Genomic DNA, 18,063 nt, shown 5'->3' with positions numbered 1-18,063 from the left:
TTGGGGTGACGGCAAGCACTAAGCGCACAAAAGGCACAGGGTGCTTGGGGGCCACACGGGCAGGAGTGAGCTGGAATATCACATCAGGGCAGACATTTCCCACTGACATGAAGTGAGGGGACCAGGCAGAAATAGCTATGTCAAAATGTACAAGACACAGCTACACCCCCAAAAAATATGTTTTAGAGCACAAAAATCAAGGAGTTGTGGATATGAAAGGATACTCAAATCCCCCAGCCGCACAGGAGAGCAAGTGGTTGGGAAAGAATTGTGTGCAGAGGGTAGTGCTGTTACGGAACCCACGTGTGTTAGCGCCCAGCTCCCCCTGCTGGCAACGGGGGGCGCCTGCCTTCCTCACCAAGCCCAGGGGTGCTTCTGGTGGCAGGCGGTAGAGGAAAACAGAACCCTTTCTATGGGACCGCCATTCCCGCCTGCACTTCAGCTGCCCTCAGTTTCTATTCTAGTAAACTATCCGCTTCCAGTCATTTTCCTCCACAACCTTCAAAGGCACCCAGGCCTACAAGCAAACATGTCAAACACACCCCATGGGATACGCCCAGTGATCCACTGAGGAGTGCTGAATTCTATTTATCATCTTATAAAATGCATCATATTACTAGACTAGTGCATTCATTCACTCATTCAATACGTTATTTGCTGAGCACCTTCTATGCACAAGGCATTAACAGAGCAGAGAGAAATCTCTGCCATGATGGAAATTATTCCCTATGGGGGGAGAGGTATTTAATAAGTAACTAGTATGAAAATTGGCAGTACGAGAAAGAACAGGCAGGAAAGAAAGATGTGTATGGAGAAGGGGTAGTTGCCATTTTATTTTTTTGAGATGTTATTTGATACTTTTTTTTTTTTTAAGATTTTACTTATTTGACAGAGAGAGACAGTGACAGAGGGAACACAAGCAGGGGGAGTGGGAGAGGGAGAAGCAGGCTTCCCGCGGAGCAGGGAGCCCGATGCGGGGCTCAATCCCAGGACCATGGGCTCATGACCTGAGCCGAAGGCAGACGCTTAACCACTGAGCCACCCAGGCACCCAATTTTATTTATTTGAGGGCAAGAGAGAGCAATAGCAAGGGGAGCTGCAAAGGCAGAGGGAGCAGACTCCCCACTGAGCAGGGAGCCCGACGCGGGACTCGGTCCCAGGACCCTGGGATCATGACCTGAGCCGACACTTAACCGAGTCACCCAGATGCCCGGTAGTTGCTGTTTTAAATGGCGGTGAGAAGTGAGCCATCTCTGTGGGCAGGTGGAGAAAGAACATTCTGGGCACAGGGACAGGTCGGTGCTGAGCTCTGGGGGTCGAGTGTCTTCATGTTAGGTCTCTTCAAGGCCGTGTGTGTGCTGGTTTAGATTAAGAGAGCTCCCCATGACGCCTTCCCGACCCATGCACTAGTGCCCCGAAGTCCAATCTAGCATGAGAGGTGGCTGGTCCAGACTGAGAAGTGTTGTGAGTCTAAAGCATACACCGGATTTCAAAGACTTGGCACAAAAAACAACAAAATCTCATATTGTTTACCTGTTGAAATGAGACTTTGAATATATTGGGATAAATGTTAATTTTATTAAAATTAATTTCACCTATTTTTCTTTTTTAAAAAGCTTTTATTTATTGGGCGCCTGGGTGGCTCAGTTGGTTATGCAACTGCCTTCGGCTCAGGTCATGATCCTGGAGTCCCCGGATCGAGTCCCGCATCGGGCTCCCTGCTCGGCGCGGAGTCTGCTTCTCCCTCTGACCCTCTTCCCTCTCGTGCTCTCATTCTCTCTCAAATAAATAAAATCTTAAAAAAAAAAAGATTATTTATTTGACAGAGAGAGACACAGCGAGAGAGGGAACACAAGCAGGGGGAGTGGGAGAGGGAGAAGCAGGCTTCCCGCCGAGCAGGGAGCCTGATGCAGGGCTCGATCCCAGGACCCTGGGATCATGACCTGAGCTGAAGGCAGATGCTTAACCAACTGCCAGGCATCCCAACTTATTCCTTTCTCTTAAGATTTATTTATTTTTGCAGGGGGCAGGGTAGGGCCAGAGGGAGAGGGAGAGAGAATCCCAGGCAGACTCCCTGCTGAGAGTGGAGCCTGACTCGGGGCTCGGATCTCATGACCGAGATCACGACCTGAACAGAAACCAAGAGTCAGACGCCCAACTAACAGAGGCACCGAGGAAACCCTCTTCCTCTTAATTTCTTTAAAATATAGGTTTGGGACGCTTGGCTAGCTCAGTGGGTGAAGCATCTGCCTTCGGCTCAGGTCACGATCCCAGGGTCCTGGGATCCAGTCCCGCATCAGGCTCCTTGCTCGGCGGGGAGTCTGCTTCTCCCTCTGCCGCTCCCCCTGCTTGTGCATGCACTCTCTGACAAATAAATAAATACTCTTTTAAAAAATAAAATAAAATACATGATTAAAGTAGAAATTGCAACATGTTACAGGGCTTGTAAGGAATACAGTTTAATATATATGTATGAAAACAAGACCATCAATGACAGGGATGGTAAATGGACCTATGCAGTTGCAAGACTGCTACATTTTATGTGAAGTAGTACATGAGCTCTAGGCAGACTGAAAAACTGAGAATAGATGTCATAACTCCTAGAGCATCCACTAAAAAATTATGCAGACAGGAAAGCTAAAAAGCCAACCAATTAAAATGTAAAACTCTAAAATAAACTAATCCAAGCAGAAAACAGTAAAATGATAACCCTAAATCTGACCCTGCCAGTAATCATAGCTTCTATTAATAAACACGAATTAAAAGGTGGAGTCTGTCCAGAACAGAAGTGTAAGATCCAATATGTGCTGTGTACAAGAATGCCACTCACTTTAAGTAGAAAGACAGAGGCAGAAAGTGGTGTATCACGCACACGGTACACATTAGAAGGCTGCAGGAGCTCTAACTCACCTCAGATACAACAGAATTGAACATAAAAGCTATTAGCAGAGATAAAGAGGGGAATTTCTTAACAATCAAATGGTCAATTCATTAGGAGGACATAACATAACCTAATAACAGGCCCTCAAAACATGAAGCAAAATTGATAGAAGAGACAGACAATTGCACGATCGTAACAGAAGATTTTAACACCTCGCAACACCTGATAAGACACAAAAAATCTGCGAAGACACTGAAGATGTGAACAGCAATAGTATTAATTACGTAACCTAGCCGGTATTAGAGAACAAATTCACCCAACATTTTGGAGTACATATTCTTTTCAAGTGAATGTGGAACTTCACCAAGACAGACCATACATATACTGGGTCATGTTAGGAGTCTCGATAAAACTAAAAAGACTGAAATCATAAACACATTCTCTAACCTTGATGGAATTAAAGTACAAATCAGTACCAATAAGATATTTAGGGAACAAAACAGACATCTGCTAATTAGGCCATATGCTTCTAGATAATCAACCCATGGGTCAAAGAATTCACAAGGAAAATAGAAAATATTTACAACTGAATAACGAAAACACAACATATTAAAAATTGAGATGCAGCCCAAGTAGTGCTTAAAGAAAAACGTGTAACTTTAAACACTTCTACTAGAAAAGGCTAAAATCATGACCTATGACCTATCTTGAGCTAAAGAAAAAAGAGCAAAGTAAATCCACACTAAGTAGAAGAAAGTTAACGATAAAGAGCAGAAATCAATGAAACTGAAAAAGTTGAGAAAAATTAACAAAGCCAGAAGCTAGTTCTTTGAAAATCACCTCAACAAAACTGACAAAGCCCTTGTGAGACTGACTGGGGAAAGTAGCAAACAGAAACCACCAGTCCCAGGATGAAAAAGCAGTTACCACCACGGCTCCTACAGATGTTAAAAAGAATAAGGAGGGACTCCTATGAACATCACGTGTTCTGTATGTGGTACAGGTTATATATTGCGCTCTAACAATGAAGAGCATTGGAAAACATTATTAAAATCATGAGAGAAAATATATTGACAGTACTGTACTGTACTGATAGGAAAAAAATCCACGTGTAAGTGGATCCGTGCTTTCCTGACCTGTGCTGTTCAAGGGTCAACTGTGTAACTTACATAATGACACAAGATGAAACCAAAAATCTGAATAGCCCTGTATTTATTAAATTAAATCTGTTCCAAAAAACCATCCCACGAAGAACACTGCAGGGCCAGATGATTTCACCCATTAATTCTATAAATACAATAATGAAAAAAGAGGAGGGTCAGAACTGGGTTATTAAAACGTGAGCTTTACTATTGATAGGAGTAACGGCTGGGAGTCAACATTCTGCAGGTTACAAACGCCAGACTGTGAAGAACTAGGGAAGCAGCTCCGAAGACATTCATTTCTTCTTCCCCTTCAAAGGCTTGGCGAACAGAGCCGGGTCGATGTAGTCCCTCGCCAGGCCCCTGACAGAGAAGAGTCTGGCCGCGCGCTCTTGCAGGGTGCCCCCACATTTCAGTCCCAGGGCCGTGAGTTCACACTTGAGCCTGTCCAAACCCAGTGCCTCCAGCTCTGCCGCAGAGCTGAAAGCCAGCAAATCGAGAGTTTGCTGACCAGTATCCTGAATGGGAAAAAGGAAAATATTAAAAACAGACTCCTCCCAATCATGTGGGGCACCTGGGGGGCTCAGTCGGTTAAGCGTCTGCCTCCGGCTTAGGTCACGATCCCAGGGTCCTGGGATTGAGCCCTGCAGCGGGCTCCCTGCTTGGCATGTGAACCACACCCGTTAAGCGCTCATGAGGGCCATCCACCCCAATTCAGGCATTAAAATGTGATCAACTTGCAGCTTAGAACAGATAAACTATGAGGCCAAGGACGCCCCCTGGTGGCAAAACGATACACATTCCAGAGTTTAAAGGGAAAAAACCAAAGGCCTTTTTGGGGGGCTGAGGCGAGCTTTGCTCTCATCCATACTTCTGGTTACGAAACAAAGCTTCACACTCAGCAGCCAATGGGGAAAAGCACGTTTCATGCTGAGGACTTACTGAGGAACTGTGGCCATCGAGCTCCCCTGGCTCTGGGTGTGGACCCCAAACTACTCACTGTGTTTCCTGATGGGCTCCCCTCCAGTCTGGCGGCGGGCGCGCTCCCCCCCGCCTCTCCAGGCGCAGCCTCGGCAGCTCTGTCCGCATCGGCCTCCGCCTTGGGCTCCTGGGCTGGTCCCGTCCCCGTGGCCTCCTCTTCTGTGGGCTCTTCGCCCTCTGGCCCTCGCTCTTCCTCCGTGGCCACTGTCCTGCCCACATGCCCCTGAGCAGAGATCTGCCCCGACTCGGCACACACGTCTGCGGAGACAGCACACACCGAGCCCGGCCCTGGGGCCGGCACTGGCTCCGGGGACTGAGAGGCTGCCCTGGCCATGGCCGCCCCAGGGCAGGGGCGGGAACACCCAGCTGCCGGCTCCACACCATCGAGGCCATTGTCTGCGGCATGAGAGCTCATTCCTGAAGCACTAGGAGCTCCTGCCCGGTCATCATCCGAGGTCTCCGAGCTGGACTCCTCTGCCGTCTCCAGCCCTTCCATGCCCAACCTGCCGGGAGCAACAGAAAGGCTTAACACCACGCAAGGCTTCCCTGCTGGACAGAGTTACCGTTGTCCAGGGAACGGCCTCTGTCAGGATCAAAGGATCTGCTCGCTTGAGATGGACAGTAGCTAAGTTTCAGAGAAAGATATTCAGAAGTATAAACAGAGGGGAAAAAAATTCAGTGAGCCTGAAACCAACCATCCCAAAGTTTCAGAAGGAATCTTCTTTACAGTTGTGACTCTTGTCTTTTTTGTTTTTAAGAATTTACTTACTTATCTGAGAGAGAGCACAAGCAGAGGGAGGAGCAGAGGGAGAAGCAGACTCCCCGCCAAGCAGGGAGCCCGATGCGGGGCTAGATCCCAGGACCCTGGGATCAGGACCTGAGCCGAAGACAGACGCTTAATGACTGAGCCACCCAGGCGTCCCTAAATAGTTGTGAATCTCTTAAAACAAAACTGATTTTGCCTAAAGCTTTTTTTCCTATCTTGTTCAAGTCTCAATGGTTACAAATGTAGATAAAATAACAAAAACAGTTAAAAGAAAATCCTATTTTTATTCATAATCGCCCCAAACTGGAAACTACCCAAACTCTCAACAGAACGTATAAAACAGATGCGACGATACTTGGCAACAAAAAGGACAAGCCACTGATACATGTAATACCAGCCATGGATTGTAAAAGCACTGTGCTAAGTGAGTGACTCCAGACACAGAGGGCTGTAGATGTTCTGGAAAAGACAGGACCATGGGAACAAACACCATGCCAGCATCAGCGCTTGCCGGGGGTGGGGGCAGGGGGACGGGAATTAACCACAAAGGAGCACATGGGCAATTTTTAGGGAAACGGAAATAGTCTATATCTTGGTTACATGACTATATTTCTCAAAACTCTAGATGTGGTCAATAAAGAAGTATGAATTCTTTTTAAAGACTATTTATTTATTTGACAGAGAGCTAGAGAGAGAGCACAAGCAGAGTGGCAGGCAGAGGGAGAGCGAGCGGGAGAAGCAGGCTCCCCGCTGAGCAGGGAGCCCAATGCAGGACTCAATCCCAGGACCCTGGGACCACGACCTGAGCCGATGGCGGACGCTTAACGACTGAGCCACCCAGGTGCCCCAACAAGTATGAATTTTAGTGCATTATAAATTGCATCCCAATAAGCCCGATTCAACCCCACCCCCCCCCGCCGGCACAATCCCACTATCTTTTACTCTCAAAAACACTCAATTCCTATTTCAGAAAGAACACCCAAGATTCTCTTTCTCTACTGGACTTGCACAGTTACATGATTTTTCATTAACAATTATCTTTCTAGTCCCAAAGCAGAGGCCAGCAAGGAAGCAAGATGCGTCTGGACATCATTTTCTAGAACTTGCCCCAAGGGGAGTGAGCTAGTGGCCAACGGACCGAGTGGGCAGGGGGAGCACCAGCAGCAGAATGGACAAGACAAGGCGCCGTCGTGCTTTTCAGCTGCAAGTGCAAAAGCGGGCCAAGCGAGCTCTGGCAGTGGCCACAAGACCTCAGTAACGACTGAAAACCCACAGAGAAAACAGAACAATCTGGAAAGTACAGCTGTGGCTTCCAGCTAGAATTTCTGAAAGTTAACTCTTTCAGCACCAAAGAGTCATTCAAGTATAAAGGCATTCCTACTTGATCTTTCACTAAGGAAAAGCTGTCCCTTCGCTTCCGTTCCCGGCACGCAGGGCAGAAACCATGAGAAGCGTGCACCGTGTGACAGCCGTGGACACCTAAGGACTGAAGCACCCTGGAGACGTCCACGCTCCCACCAAACCTTACTTTAAAAAGTGTTTACACCAGACAGGCAAGAGGAAACGTCAGGTTGCACAGACCTCCCTGGGAGGACAATGAAGCGCACTTACCAAAAGCACTTCCTTTTCCCTGCGCTGGCTCCTCGGTCCGTTTTTGACTGGTGGGGTCTTTTCCGACTTTCACCGATTTCGGCCGAAACCATCTTGCTGGAGGCAGCCTGCATACCTAAGCAGAAATGTTTCCAACTCAGTTATGCCGTCAGAGGTGAGTATAACTGGAGACGTTACCAAGAGCATGGACGGCAAACACAGCCACACTGCAGTCTAAAGCTCGAGTCTGTTAACATTCCAAAATTTAATATGGCTAAAACGAGATTGGACTCAAGTTTACACAGGTTCAAAGTACTGAGCATTCGGGCTCTGGAACCAGGTTTGAGAACACCAAAGGCCAATCTGTAGCCCTGGGCCTGAGAGGTGCCTCCCGGCGCCCCCAGACCTGAAGGGCCATCCCCTGCTACTCACTGCTTGTACAGTGTTACGTGATAATCTTTTGATTGAAAGATTCCTTATTATTCAACGGAACCCACAAGAGCCCTAGCATAATGCTTTGGATGCTTAAAAAAAAAAAAAGTTAATCATTCTCATTAAAAACCATTAGAAAAAAAAAAAGAAACCGGACCTAAAACCAGAAGCATAAAAACAAGGCCAACACCCCTGAGGACTTGGTGTATCCCCACGAAGCACAAGTGTTCCTACCTGGGGCCCATGGGTGCCCAGAATTCCAGAGTCAAGTACACGACATACCTCATGTGTGCTCTTTCTTTTCTGGGGTATGAGGCAATACTGTTTATTGCTATTATTACTTTGAAAGATTTTACTTATTTTAGAGAGAGCACATGTGCGCGCAGGGCGCAGAGCAGAGGGAGAGAGTCAGGCCGACTCCCTGCCGAGCACGATGCCCAATCCCACGACCCCAAGATCACGACGTGGGCCGAAATCCAGAGTTGGACGCCGAACTGACGGAGCCCCCCAGGCGCCCCTGTTCTGGGTATTATCGAGGGGAGAGGTCCCACGGCTTTCCCCCGATTCTCAGTCTGTGACCCACGAAGACTCTGGAGAGACAGTGCGGCTTCCACAAGGCGCCTTCACGCTCACCTCTGAGCACAGAGTCCTCCAGGCGCTCGGCCATGTCATGGCACTGCTGCTGGTATGCAGGGCTGGCGAAGCAGTGCCGGGGCTCCGCGAGCTTCCGCTGCAGCCGCTCCAGGCGCTTCTGCTCCTTCTCGGCCTCCCGCTCAGCCTGCTGTCTCACCCACTCAGCCATTCTGGGACGGGCGGGAGACATGGCGCTGACCAGACAGATCACGCACACGCCTGCTGACACATGACGAGCCCCCACCCCCGACAAATCCACACTGTCCCGGGCCTGCCAGGAACCCCTCAGAGAGGCGCACTGGGCTTACCACCAGCACGCTGGGAGGGACCCCCTCAAGCCCGACGGGAATTATTAAACGACGGAAAGAGCTACGGCCAAGAAGGAGTGAGAACACTTGTCTTCCAAGGCTACAGCTGGACATGCACGGCACGTGGACAACCACCACAGCCAGCAACGTGCGTTGCTATCGTCAAAGAAATTAACACAGCGGGCAGCTTACGCTTTCTCATGGTTGACATCTCGTAGCCTCCTTCCGCTGAGGTCCCGGCAAGCTTCTCGATTGGTTGTCTTCTCAATCTGAGCACCAAGCGCCCGGAGCATAGATCCAAACCCTGGGGCAAATATATTTGGAGAAAGCACATTAAAAAGCGTTCCAGGGGGGCACCTGGGTGTCTCAGTCGGTGAAGCATCTGCCTTCGGCTTGGGTCGTGGTCCCAGGGTTCTGGGATGGAGCCCCACATCTTCTCCCTCTCCCACTTCCCCTGCTTGTGTTCCCTCTCTCGCTGTTCAAATAAATAATATCTTAAAAAAAAAAAAAGAGGGTTCCAGGATGGATAAATGCCAAATTTGTTGAACTTGCTATTATATCACAAGATTAAAAATGATCTCTTTGGGGCACCTGAGTGGCTCAGTTGGTTAAGCATCTGACTCTTAGTTTAGGCTCAGGGTCGTGAGATCATGTCCCCACATCGGGCCACATGCTCAGTGAGGAGTCTGCTGAAGTTTCTCTTTCTTTCTCCCTTTGCCCCTTCCGTGCTCACACTCTCTCTCTAAAATAAATAAATAAATCTTACCCAAAAAAAATTTTTTTTTCTTTAAAAGAAAGGGACATCAAGATTCTGCCCAGGCATCGAAGGTAAAAATATTGATAAACCTGATTCAACCTTGTGCGTCTCACCCTTCCTCTTATATTTCTGAAATACTCTATCTGCACCACTGGGATTTTTTAAGATTTTATTTGACAGAGAGAGTGCAAGCGAGAGAGAGCACGAATGGGGGGGCGGGCAGAAGGGGAGGGAAGAGCAGACTCCCAACTGGGCAGGGATCTCTATGTGGTTCGATCCCAGGACCCCAGGATCATGACCTGAGCTGAAAGCAGATGCTTTTTCAACTGAGACACCCAGGCGCCCCCAATGGGGTATTTTAGAGGGCTTTACCCAGGGCCACAGATCCCAAGGTTCCCAGATTAATAACTTAAAAAATGTTATGGTGAGATTTTGCAGTGAGTTTCAAAGGAAAAGCAATTTTAAGTTGTCCCTGGCTGATACGATAAACTTCATTCTTATCAACACGATTTCAAACAGCAGGATGATTATAATGAGATGCCAGCCAGCTCTCTGAAAACCAAACCAAATCACTGTGGATTTTGAGAAAGCTTCGGGATGACATGTTAGTGCATCAGGAGAAATACCCAGAACTGCCCATATTCCAGTTTTGCTTTTAGTTTCTCTTCTCTATTCTTAGATATGTTCATACAACGACCTGAATCTACCCCAATCTGTAAATGGCTATACTCCACAGGCCGACTTTAGTCCTCCCTTGGAACTACAATGACCTGACAAAATCTTGCTAAAAAGCAGAACAGGATTTAACTGTAATGAGCGTCTCTCTTCATCCAATTTCCCCAAAGTTTTAGAACCTAATCGCCTAAAAGCTATCCTGCTGGCGAGGGTAGAAATTATAATCAGGGGCGCCTGGGTGGCTCAGTTGTTGGGCATCTGCCTTCGGCTCAGGTCATGATCCCAGGGTCCTGGGATCAAGCCCCACATCGGGCTCCCTGCTCGGCGGGAGGCCTGCTTCTCCGTCTCCCACTCCCCCTGCTTGTGTTCCCTCTCTCGCTGTGTCTCTCGCTGTGTCAAATAAATAAATAAATAAATAAATAAATAAATAAATAAATAAATAAATAAATAAAATCTTAAAAAATAAATAAATAAATTATAATCAGACAATATATTCCTCAAAAAGAATAAAAGAAAAAATACTCAAAACTAGGAAAGTGAATAAAGGATTCCATATGGCAGAACAAGACCCGCACACCCCAGAGGCCTGCCCAGGGCTAGAGACTGCGGCTGTGACACACAGAGGTAGCCAACATGCGGGTCCTACCTCCTTTTCCACCACAGAGCCTGGGTTCCAAACTATACACAGCGCCATGCCGCACTCCGTCACTGGTGTCCACGAGGGATCCATTGCACTTCACAAAGAAGCATTCCACTGGAACATCCTAGAGACAAGTATGGGGTTTTTAAATGAGGTTTAAATGGGGTTTTTAAGTTTCCTGCAGGAAGGAGTCTAGCCCATTATGTTTTTATTACTCTGGTTATAAGCACATAGCATGTGTTCCATTAGTTATTTGTTGGACTGAAAATCCGAAAGAAAAAAAGTCACTTCCTAGGACTTATTCAGGGTATGACTTTTTCCTAACACCTCATCATGATATGCACAAGAACTTGTCTTTCGGGTGAAGATAAGAACCGCAGGATCCCTCTCTTCTTCTCTGATAGGAAGTCAGAGTCAAGGTGGAAAACTACACGGGGCTCAGACCCAGTAACTCTGCAAGGCCCTTTTTCTCTTGACTTTTTTTTAAACTAGTAATATCAAGTGGCACGAGTTTAAAAGTGACAATACAGTCTGAAAACTGTAGATAAGGACAAGCAGGGGGAGGGAAGGCGTCAACGGCATGGGCCGCCTACACCCACATCAGCTGTAGCAGGTGGAAGGCCAGCTGGTCTCTTCTGCCCATGTCCCCGAGTTACAGCAGAAGTCCAAGTACCCCCACACCCACTCTGTAGATTTCAAACATTCTCAGAGCAAGTGATGAACGAACATATGAAAGAAGACTCACACCAACAGAAAGGAAAAATGCACAACTGGTATCTTCCCGAAGTGGACACAATGAACGTTCGTTCCAGACCACATCCCACGGCCATTTCAAGGGGACCCATCTGTTCATTCAACAAATACTAATAAAGTTCCTACTAATTGCCAGGTACTTTCACGTGTTGGGATACCGCAGTGAATAATACAGCGAGTACAGACCCTGCCTCATGGAGCTTACGTTCCGGCGGGGAAAGACAGAACGACCAGATGAGTGCTATCTGATGGCCACGGTGATGGGCAGGCTGAAGGGGATGGCGTGTGTGGATGGCTGAGCCGGTCATCTGTCTAACACATACAGTTAGTCGAGAAAAGCCTCTCTGATCAAAGGTCATTTTAGCAGAGGATGAAGGAAAGGGAGAGAACAAGCCACATGGCTATCTGGAGGAAGAGCATTCCAGAGGGAAAGAGGGGCAGCAGGAATAACCCCAGAGTATTCATGGAACAGCAACCCGGCCAGCATGGCTGAAAGACGTCTGCCAAGGGGATAAGAAGGCCTTTAAAAGCCCATGTTAAGAACCTTGGGTTTCACTCTGAATAAAGCCACTGTGGCGTGTGGCACAGATTGAGAGAGGAGTTATATTCTTAAAGGATCACTCTCATTGTTAAACTGGAAATAAGACTAGAGAAGCAGAGACATCAGTGACATCGGCTAGGTGAGCAATGAAGGCCATTTGTCTCGGGGGTAGTGACAGAAGGGGATGAGAAACGGGGGTGAAGTCCCCTAGGGCTCTGGAGGTGGGCAGTGAGAGCCACAGAGCAATGAGAGAGGAGTCCAAACATTTGGCTTGACTAACAGGAAACAGAGTTGCCATTTGTTAAGAGTGAGAAGCACGTTTGGGGGAGAGTTCCAGTCTCATTTTGGACGTGCTGGTTTGAAAGGTCTTACAGCCACATGGAGATGCTGAGGAACCTGGTGGGGACACAAGTCTGCAGTCTGGGGACAAGGTCTGGCCTGGAGATTTCCATTTGGAAGACATCAGCACGCCGGTAATACTCACCGCCTGGAGAATGGATGGAGTGTCCTGCAGGAGAGAGGCGGCTCTGGAACAAAGATCAGAAGACCCAGTCGCGGCCGCTCCAAGGTTCAGAGATCAGGGAGACAAGGAGGCAGCAGCAAGAGGAAGTGGAAGGGAGGCTAGTGAGATGGACGTGCGGACAAGTGAGCAAAGAGTGCCAAGGAGTGAATGTTGGAGTATGCCCACAGATGCCGACAGGCCCAGAGACAGGAGGACTGGAAACCAACCATCGGGTATGGCACGCATGGCAGGAGGTGGTCTGCCGGAGTGACGGGAACAAAACCCTGACTGGAGTACATTCCAAAGGAGAAGTTTTCTGTTCAAGGATATTTTCTATATAGAAAATTAGAGAAAAGGAGGTGACAGCTGAGAGGGATGGGGGCTCAAGTCTGCGCACTGGCAGGAATGATCCAGGAAAAAGGGAAGACACCGGGAAATGCAGTGGAAAGAGAACCAACGCCAAATAAGGTAAGAGGAGATGGTATGGTGCCAAGTGGAAGCTAACTGCAACTCATCTGTAGAATAAGGATGTTTCATTCACAGTAATGGAAGAGAAGGCAGAATGTACGGCAACGAGGTAGGGGCACTGGTATGAGGACGAAGAAGGTCTCTCTTGACTCCCTGTATTTTCTCACTGAAAACAAAGTATGGGCCTCGAGATGGGAGAAGTACTGGAGATTTTATTAAAGAGAGAAGAGGTCGGACAGTCACCAGGAGAGTGAGAGCGATGAACTTGGCACTGCTTCCCAAGTCTTTTCACACCATGCTGTACAGAAAACACATCCGGGGGACACGGGAAAATGAGCAAAGCTCCTGAGGCACCCCCAGATTCTGCCCCACTGCCGGAGGGCTGCAGCAATCAGTATTTCCGCAGTCCTCCACCCCAGCGGAAGCCCACTCTGGCCTGGAGAGATATATAGCAGAAGTGCAACGCATCACGAAGGTCGTCCATGTTTGTGAATTTACGCTAAGACTGATTTGTGTCACTGCCCAGAGAGCAGGCAGAATCGATGGATTTAAGGTAACTGGCGTTTTCCCAGGCAAATGCGCTAGCAGGAGAGAGGAGCAAAGGAGCTCAGACTACATGCAGTCATGTGATTAACAGGAAGGACTATTCCTGTCTGTAAAATACTGTCCACTTTTAAGAGTTGTACAGATTAAATAAGGTATGTATGTACCTCGTGTTTTTTTATGTTTATGAATGAAAAGCTACTTGAGCTTCTCTCAATATTTTCTGTGCCTAGTGGGTATGTATTTCTAAAAATCTAAACAACCTTAAAAGACATTAATGTGAAGGCAGAAAGATTATTATATACACCACACTTCGTGTCCAAACAGAATTGCTTGTTAAGACAACTGATCAACAAAATTGCATTTTCTACTTAAGATTCTTATCAATAATCACTAGTAGGAAAAAAGGATAAAGGAAATTTAGAATCAATTTAAGGGTCTTTGACCATCTGCGTTTTATACAGTACTTCAAGCACAAAGTAATGTTCGTTTTAGCCCAATCAGCCTAAGGCCACCAGAGACAAATGTGTAGTTCACGAAAGTCAAATTCATTGACTCACTGCAACAAGGGGGGGGGGCGCTGCACACAAGAGGAATCCTTGGGTGTCTCACAACCAACAAAAAACAATTATTATAGGATTTGGGGCAAGGGTGGAGTTTAGGTGAAATTTAAATGAAAGTGTTTTGAAAGGCTCAAAACAAAGCAGAGCTGTGTGTAAAAAGGGGCAACATCAGGTGGAGACTGTGAAGTAGATTGGATCCAGACCTGTTTCCTTGGAAACGACAAAGTTAAGATAAATATGGAATGTTGTGTTCAGAAACTCCTAATCTGAAGCTCTGCACCTGGGCTGGAAATTTAGAGTGCTTTCTCTATATCAAAGTGACTCAGAGTCTCAAGGCAAGAGTGGGATGCTTCATTCTCACTGATAAAATTTCAAACAGTAAAGTGTCTTGTAGTCTATAATTTTCCGGATCAAGGTTTCTTAGTGAATCAGAAAGCAGCAGACTTCCAAGGGAGTCATTATGACATTTTACAACTGCACCATGTCCTCGGGAGAAATACTGTTTCCTATTAACTTTGCAGCTGGCTGTTATCTGTGTCTGTTACCCTAGCCTGAAGAATAGCAGGGCAGATTTTTACTTTTTCTGTGGACTCCGACACTGACCTCATCCTGTGTCAGAATAATTTTGTTTCAGAACGCACAGATGTGAAATTGAGCTATTTTAATTTCTTCCAGTACCTCATCAAATGCCCTATTATAAGTTTCTTGTTTCTGTTCACAAATGTTATGGTCCTATTTCTTGAGCACCTGACAGAACCACCCATTTATATTTCTTCCTTCCTATTTAAAATTATTTTTTCCAATCCTCTCATAATTAAGATCCTATTTTTTCTAGTCATTTTGGATCAACTGTCAAGAGATAAAGAGTTATTTTCAGACATATTAAAATCCATCTATTTTGTAAGATATTTCCCCACCCAGATGGTCAAAAACAGTTCTGACAGTTTCTAGACTGGACTGCAGTGTAGAAAGACAAATGGGGAGGCTGAAAAACCACATTATTTGCAAAGACACGTTGCTTTTTCATGGACCCGTACAAATAGAGATTCGGTTTCCACTGCAGTGTTAATATGTGTGAAGCCTATAAATAACAAGCAGAAGAAACAGACTAGGGAAACAGGGATGAAGTGAGGTTATAAAGAAAAACATACTAGCTGCCATCTTGCATCCCCCCGTGTGTGCACCTAACCTCAGCTGGTCCGCCCGAGACCCCCTGAGCGCCAACACTATTCCCCGGCGCGGTCCCGCTTGTGCTCCAACAAGATGAAAGAAACTATCATGAACCAGGAGAAACTCGCCAACCTGCAAGCACAAGTGTGCACTGGTGGGAAAGGAACTGCTCGCCAAAAGAAGAAGGTGGTTCATAGAATGGCTACAGCAGATGATAAAAAACTTCAGTTCTCCTTAAAGAAGTTAGGGGTAAACAATATCTCTGGTATTGAAGAAGTGAGTACGTTCACAAACCAAGGAACAGTGATCCATTTTAACAACCCCAAAGTTCAGGTGTAGCTTGCCGAGAACACTTTCAACATTCAGGCCACGCTGAGGGCGCCTGGGTGGCTCAGTCGGTTGAGCGACTGCCTTCAGCTCAGGTCATGATCCTGGAGTCCCGGGATCGAGTCCCGCGTAGGGCTCCCTGCTCGGCGGGGAGTCGGCTTCTCCCTCTGACCCTCCCCCCTCTCGTGCTCTCTCTCTACCATTCTCTCTCTCAAATAAATAAATAAAATTTAAAAAAAAAAACCATTCAGGCCACGCTGAGACAAAGCAGCTGACAGAAATGCTACCCAGTATCTTACACCAACTTGGTGCAGACAGTCTGACTAGTTTAAGAAGACTGGCTGAAGCTCTGCCCAAACAATCTGTGGATGGAAAAGCACCACTTGCTACCGGAGAGGAGGATGATGATGAAGTTCCAGATCTTGTGGAGAATTTTTTTTCCTATTTTATTTATTTATTTATTTATTTATTTTTAAAGATTTTATTTATTTGACAGAGAGAGCACAAGCAGAGGGAGAGAGAGGGAGAAGCAGATTCCCTGCTGGGAAAGGAGCCTGATGTGGGACTCCATCCCAGGACCCTGGGATCATGACCTGGGCTAAGGCAGCCGCTTAACCGACTAAGCCACCCAGGTGTCCCAAGATCTTGTGGAGAATTTTGATGAAGTTTCCAAGAATGAAGCAAACTGAATTGAGTCAACTTCTGAAGAACAAAAAACTTGAAGAAGTTACTGGGAGCTGCTATTTTATATTATGACTGCTTTTTAAAATTTTGTTCACGGATCTGATAAAATCTAGATCTCTAATATTTTTAAGCCCAAGCCCCTTGGACACTGCAGCTCTTTTCACTTTTTGCTTATACACAATTCATTCTTTGCAGCTAATTAAGCTGAAGAAGCCTGGGAATAAAGTTTGAAACAAGGTTAATAAAGTTCTTTGCCTAGGATATGGTTTTATTTTTTATTTCATTGACACTGATTTGTACACAGAAAGCAAAGTTGTTTATAGAAAGCTAATCATGGCATGTAATATGGCTGGTAATTGATGAAATTTGATTAAAGATTTTAAATGGCCGTATAATATAAAAAAAAAGAAAAGAAAAACATACTAGAGCAAGGGCCAAAATTAAAATTAGATTTGGGGAGATCACCAAATTCTTTGGGTAACTGAACAGGTTTAATGTCTCACTGCTGGGAGAAGCTCGCTGGCTTGATAATTCCGTAAACCACACATGTAACTTTAGAAATCCGCGACAGTTTTTCAAAAATATGCACGGGCAAATGTGACCATCAGAGGATCAGTGAAAACAGCTAAACGACAGACCCCGAGAACCCACGCCCTCCAGAGGACACGTGTGTGAGTGCTCGGACCAGAGACCAGATGAACCCACTGCCCTCCCCAACCATCCTCTGGCCTCGGTCTGGACATGAAAATACTCCTCTACGTTGGAGCCAACAGGGCTGTGCAGTGGACAACATGCACATCATAGAAGCACAGGATGAATGCAACGGAAACGGAAGGAAATGCGCCCTAAAAGCCATCTGCGCCAAATGCCTCATTTGCATACGAAGAAACCACGCCAAGGGTTTCTCTTCGTCCACACCGAGGGCGGGACTAAGCGCCTGTGAGCCGAGGGGTTCTTCTCCCTCCTGTGGGGACACGAAACCACCGTCACCCCAAAACAAAAACAAAGCAAAGCCTCAGCTTCAGTCTGAAGCACCTTAAAACTGGGGAGCCTTCATCCTCAAAAACTGAAAACCCCAAGGAACGGACGCGCCCCCGACCCATCCTCTCCCCACCCAATCCTGCCCCCAGTCCGCCTCGTTGCCCTTCCTTCCAGGAAGCGCGAGCCTCACCCGATCTTGGCAGTGTCGGTGGATCACATCTCGTACGGAGCACCGGGCCGAGGCACATCGCACTGCCTCGCAGCCGAAGCCGGGACAACGAACCCACACCTGCGGCGCGCCGTCCGCCATTTCAGCTAGCTCCGGGATCTCCGGGTCCCGGGGACAAGGCACCGCCCCTCGCCCAGCGCGCCTTGATGGCGTCACGGGGCCTTCCGCGCCCCGCCCCCACATCTTCCGCTCGCCCCGCCCCTCCCCTGGGGCTAGTCACGTGAGCCGGGCCCCCGCGCTGTGTCGTGCCGCGCCGCGCCGCGCCAGCGGGAGAGGGGAACAGGAAGGGCTTGGAGGAGGCCGATAAGGCGGCGGAGCGCGAGGGCGAGGCGTTGCTAGGAGACACTGCTGGGGCGGAGCTCGGGGGACTGAGTATAAAAGGCTGGCCCCGGGCCCGGTTTCGAGCGTTCTGGCCGCGAGCGATAAGGCGGTGGTGAAGCGTCGCCCCGCAGGCTCCGGTCGCGTCCCTGGCGTTGCGCGGTTATTTTTGGGTCGCG

General features: G+C 47.6%; 1 protein-coding gene across 1 annotated transcript; it reads right to left on the bottom strand.

Moving 5' to 3' along the window:
- Positions 1-4,076: 4,076 nt before the first annotated feature.
- SDE2 (SDE2 telomere maintenance homolog) lies at positions 4,077-17,739 on the bottom strand. Its single transcript, XM_027613657.1, has 7 exons — positions 17,528-17,739; positions 10,812-10,929; positions 8,926-9,037; positions 8,426-8,595; positions 7,382-7,496; positions 5,024-5,507; positions 4,077-4,541 (listed from the first exon to the last, which is right to left on the bottom strand). The coding sequence occupies exons 1-7, from the start codon at positions 17,645-17,647 to the stop codon at positions 4,320-4,322; spliced, it is 1,341 nt and encodes a 446-aa protein (XP_027469458.1). The 5' UTR covers positions 17,648-17,739; the 3' UTR covers positions 4,077-4,319.
- Positions 17,740-18,063: the final 324 nt, after the last annotated feature.

The sequence above is a fragment of the Zalophus californianus genome, chromosome 10 (genome assembly GCF_009762305.2).
Source record: "Zalophus californianus isolate mZalCal1 chromosome 10, mZalCal1.pri.v2, whole genome shotgun sequence".
NCBI classification, from domain to species: Eukaryota; Metazoa; Chordata; class Mammalia; order Carnivora; family Otariidae; genus Zalophus; species Zalophus californianus.
Note: the sequence above shows the minus strand (reverse complement) of the source record. Positions and strands in the feature narration are given on the sequence as shown.

Coding starts and splice junctions, on each gene's coding strand:
- SDE2 (XM_027613657.1), bottom strand. CDS start 17,647: ATGGCGGACGGCGCGCCGCAGGTGTGGGTTCGTTGTCCCGGCTTCGGC. Junction 8,596..8,925: donor GATGTCAACCATGAGAAAGC/GTAAGCTGCCCG, acceptor CGCCCGTCCCAG/AATGGCTGAGTGGGTGAGAC. Junction 5,508..7,381: donor GGGAAAAGGAAGTGCTTTTG/GTAAGTGCGCTT, acceptor TGCTCCCGGCAG/GTTGGGCATGGAAGGGCTGG.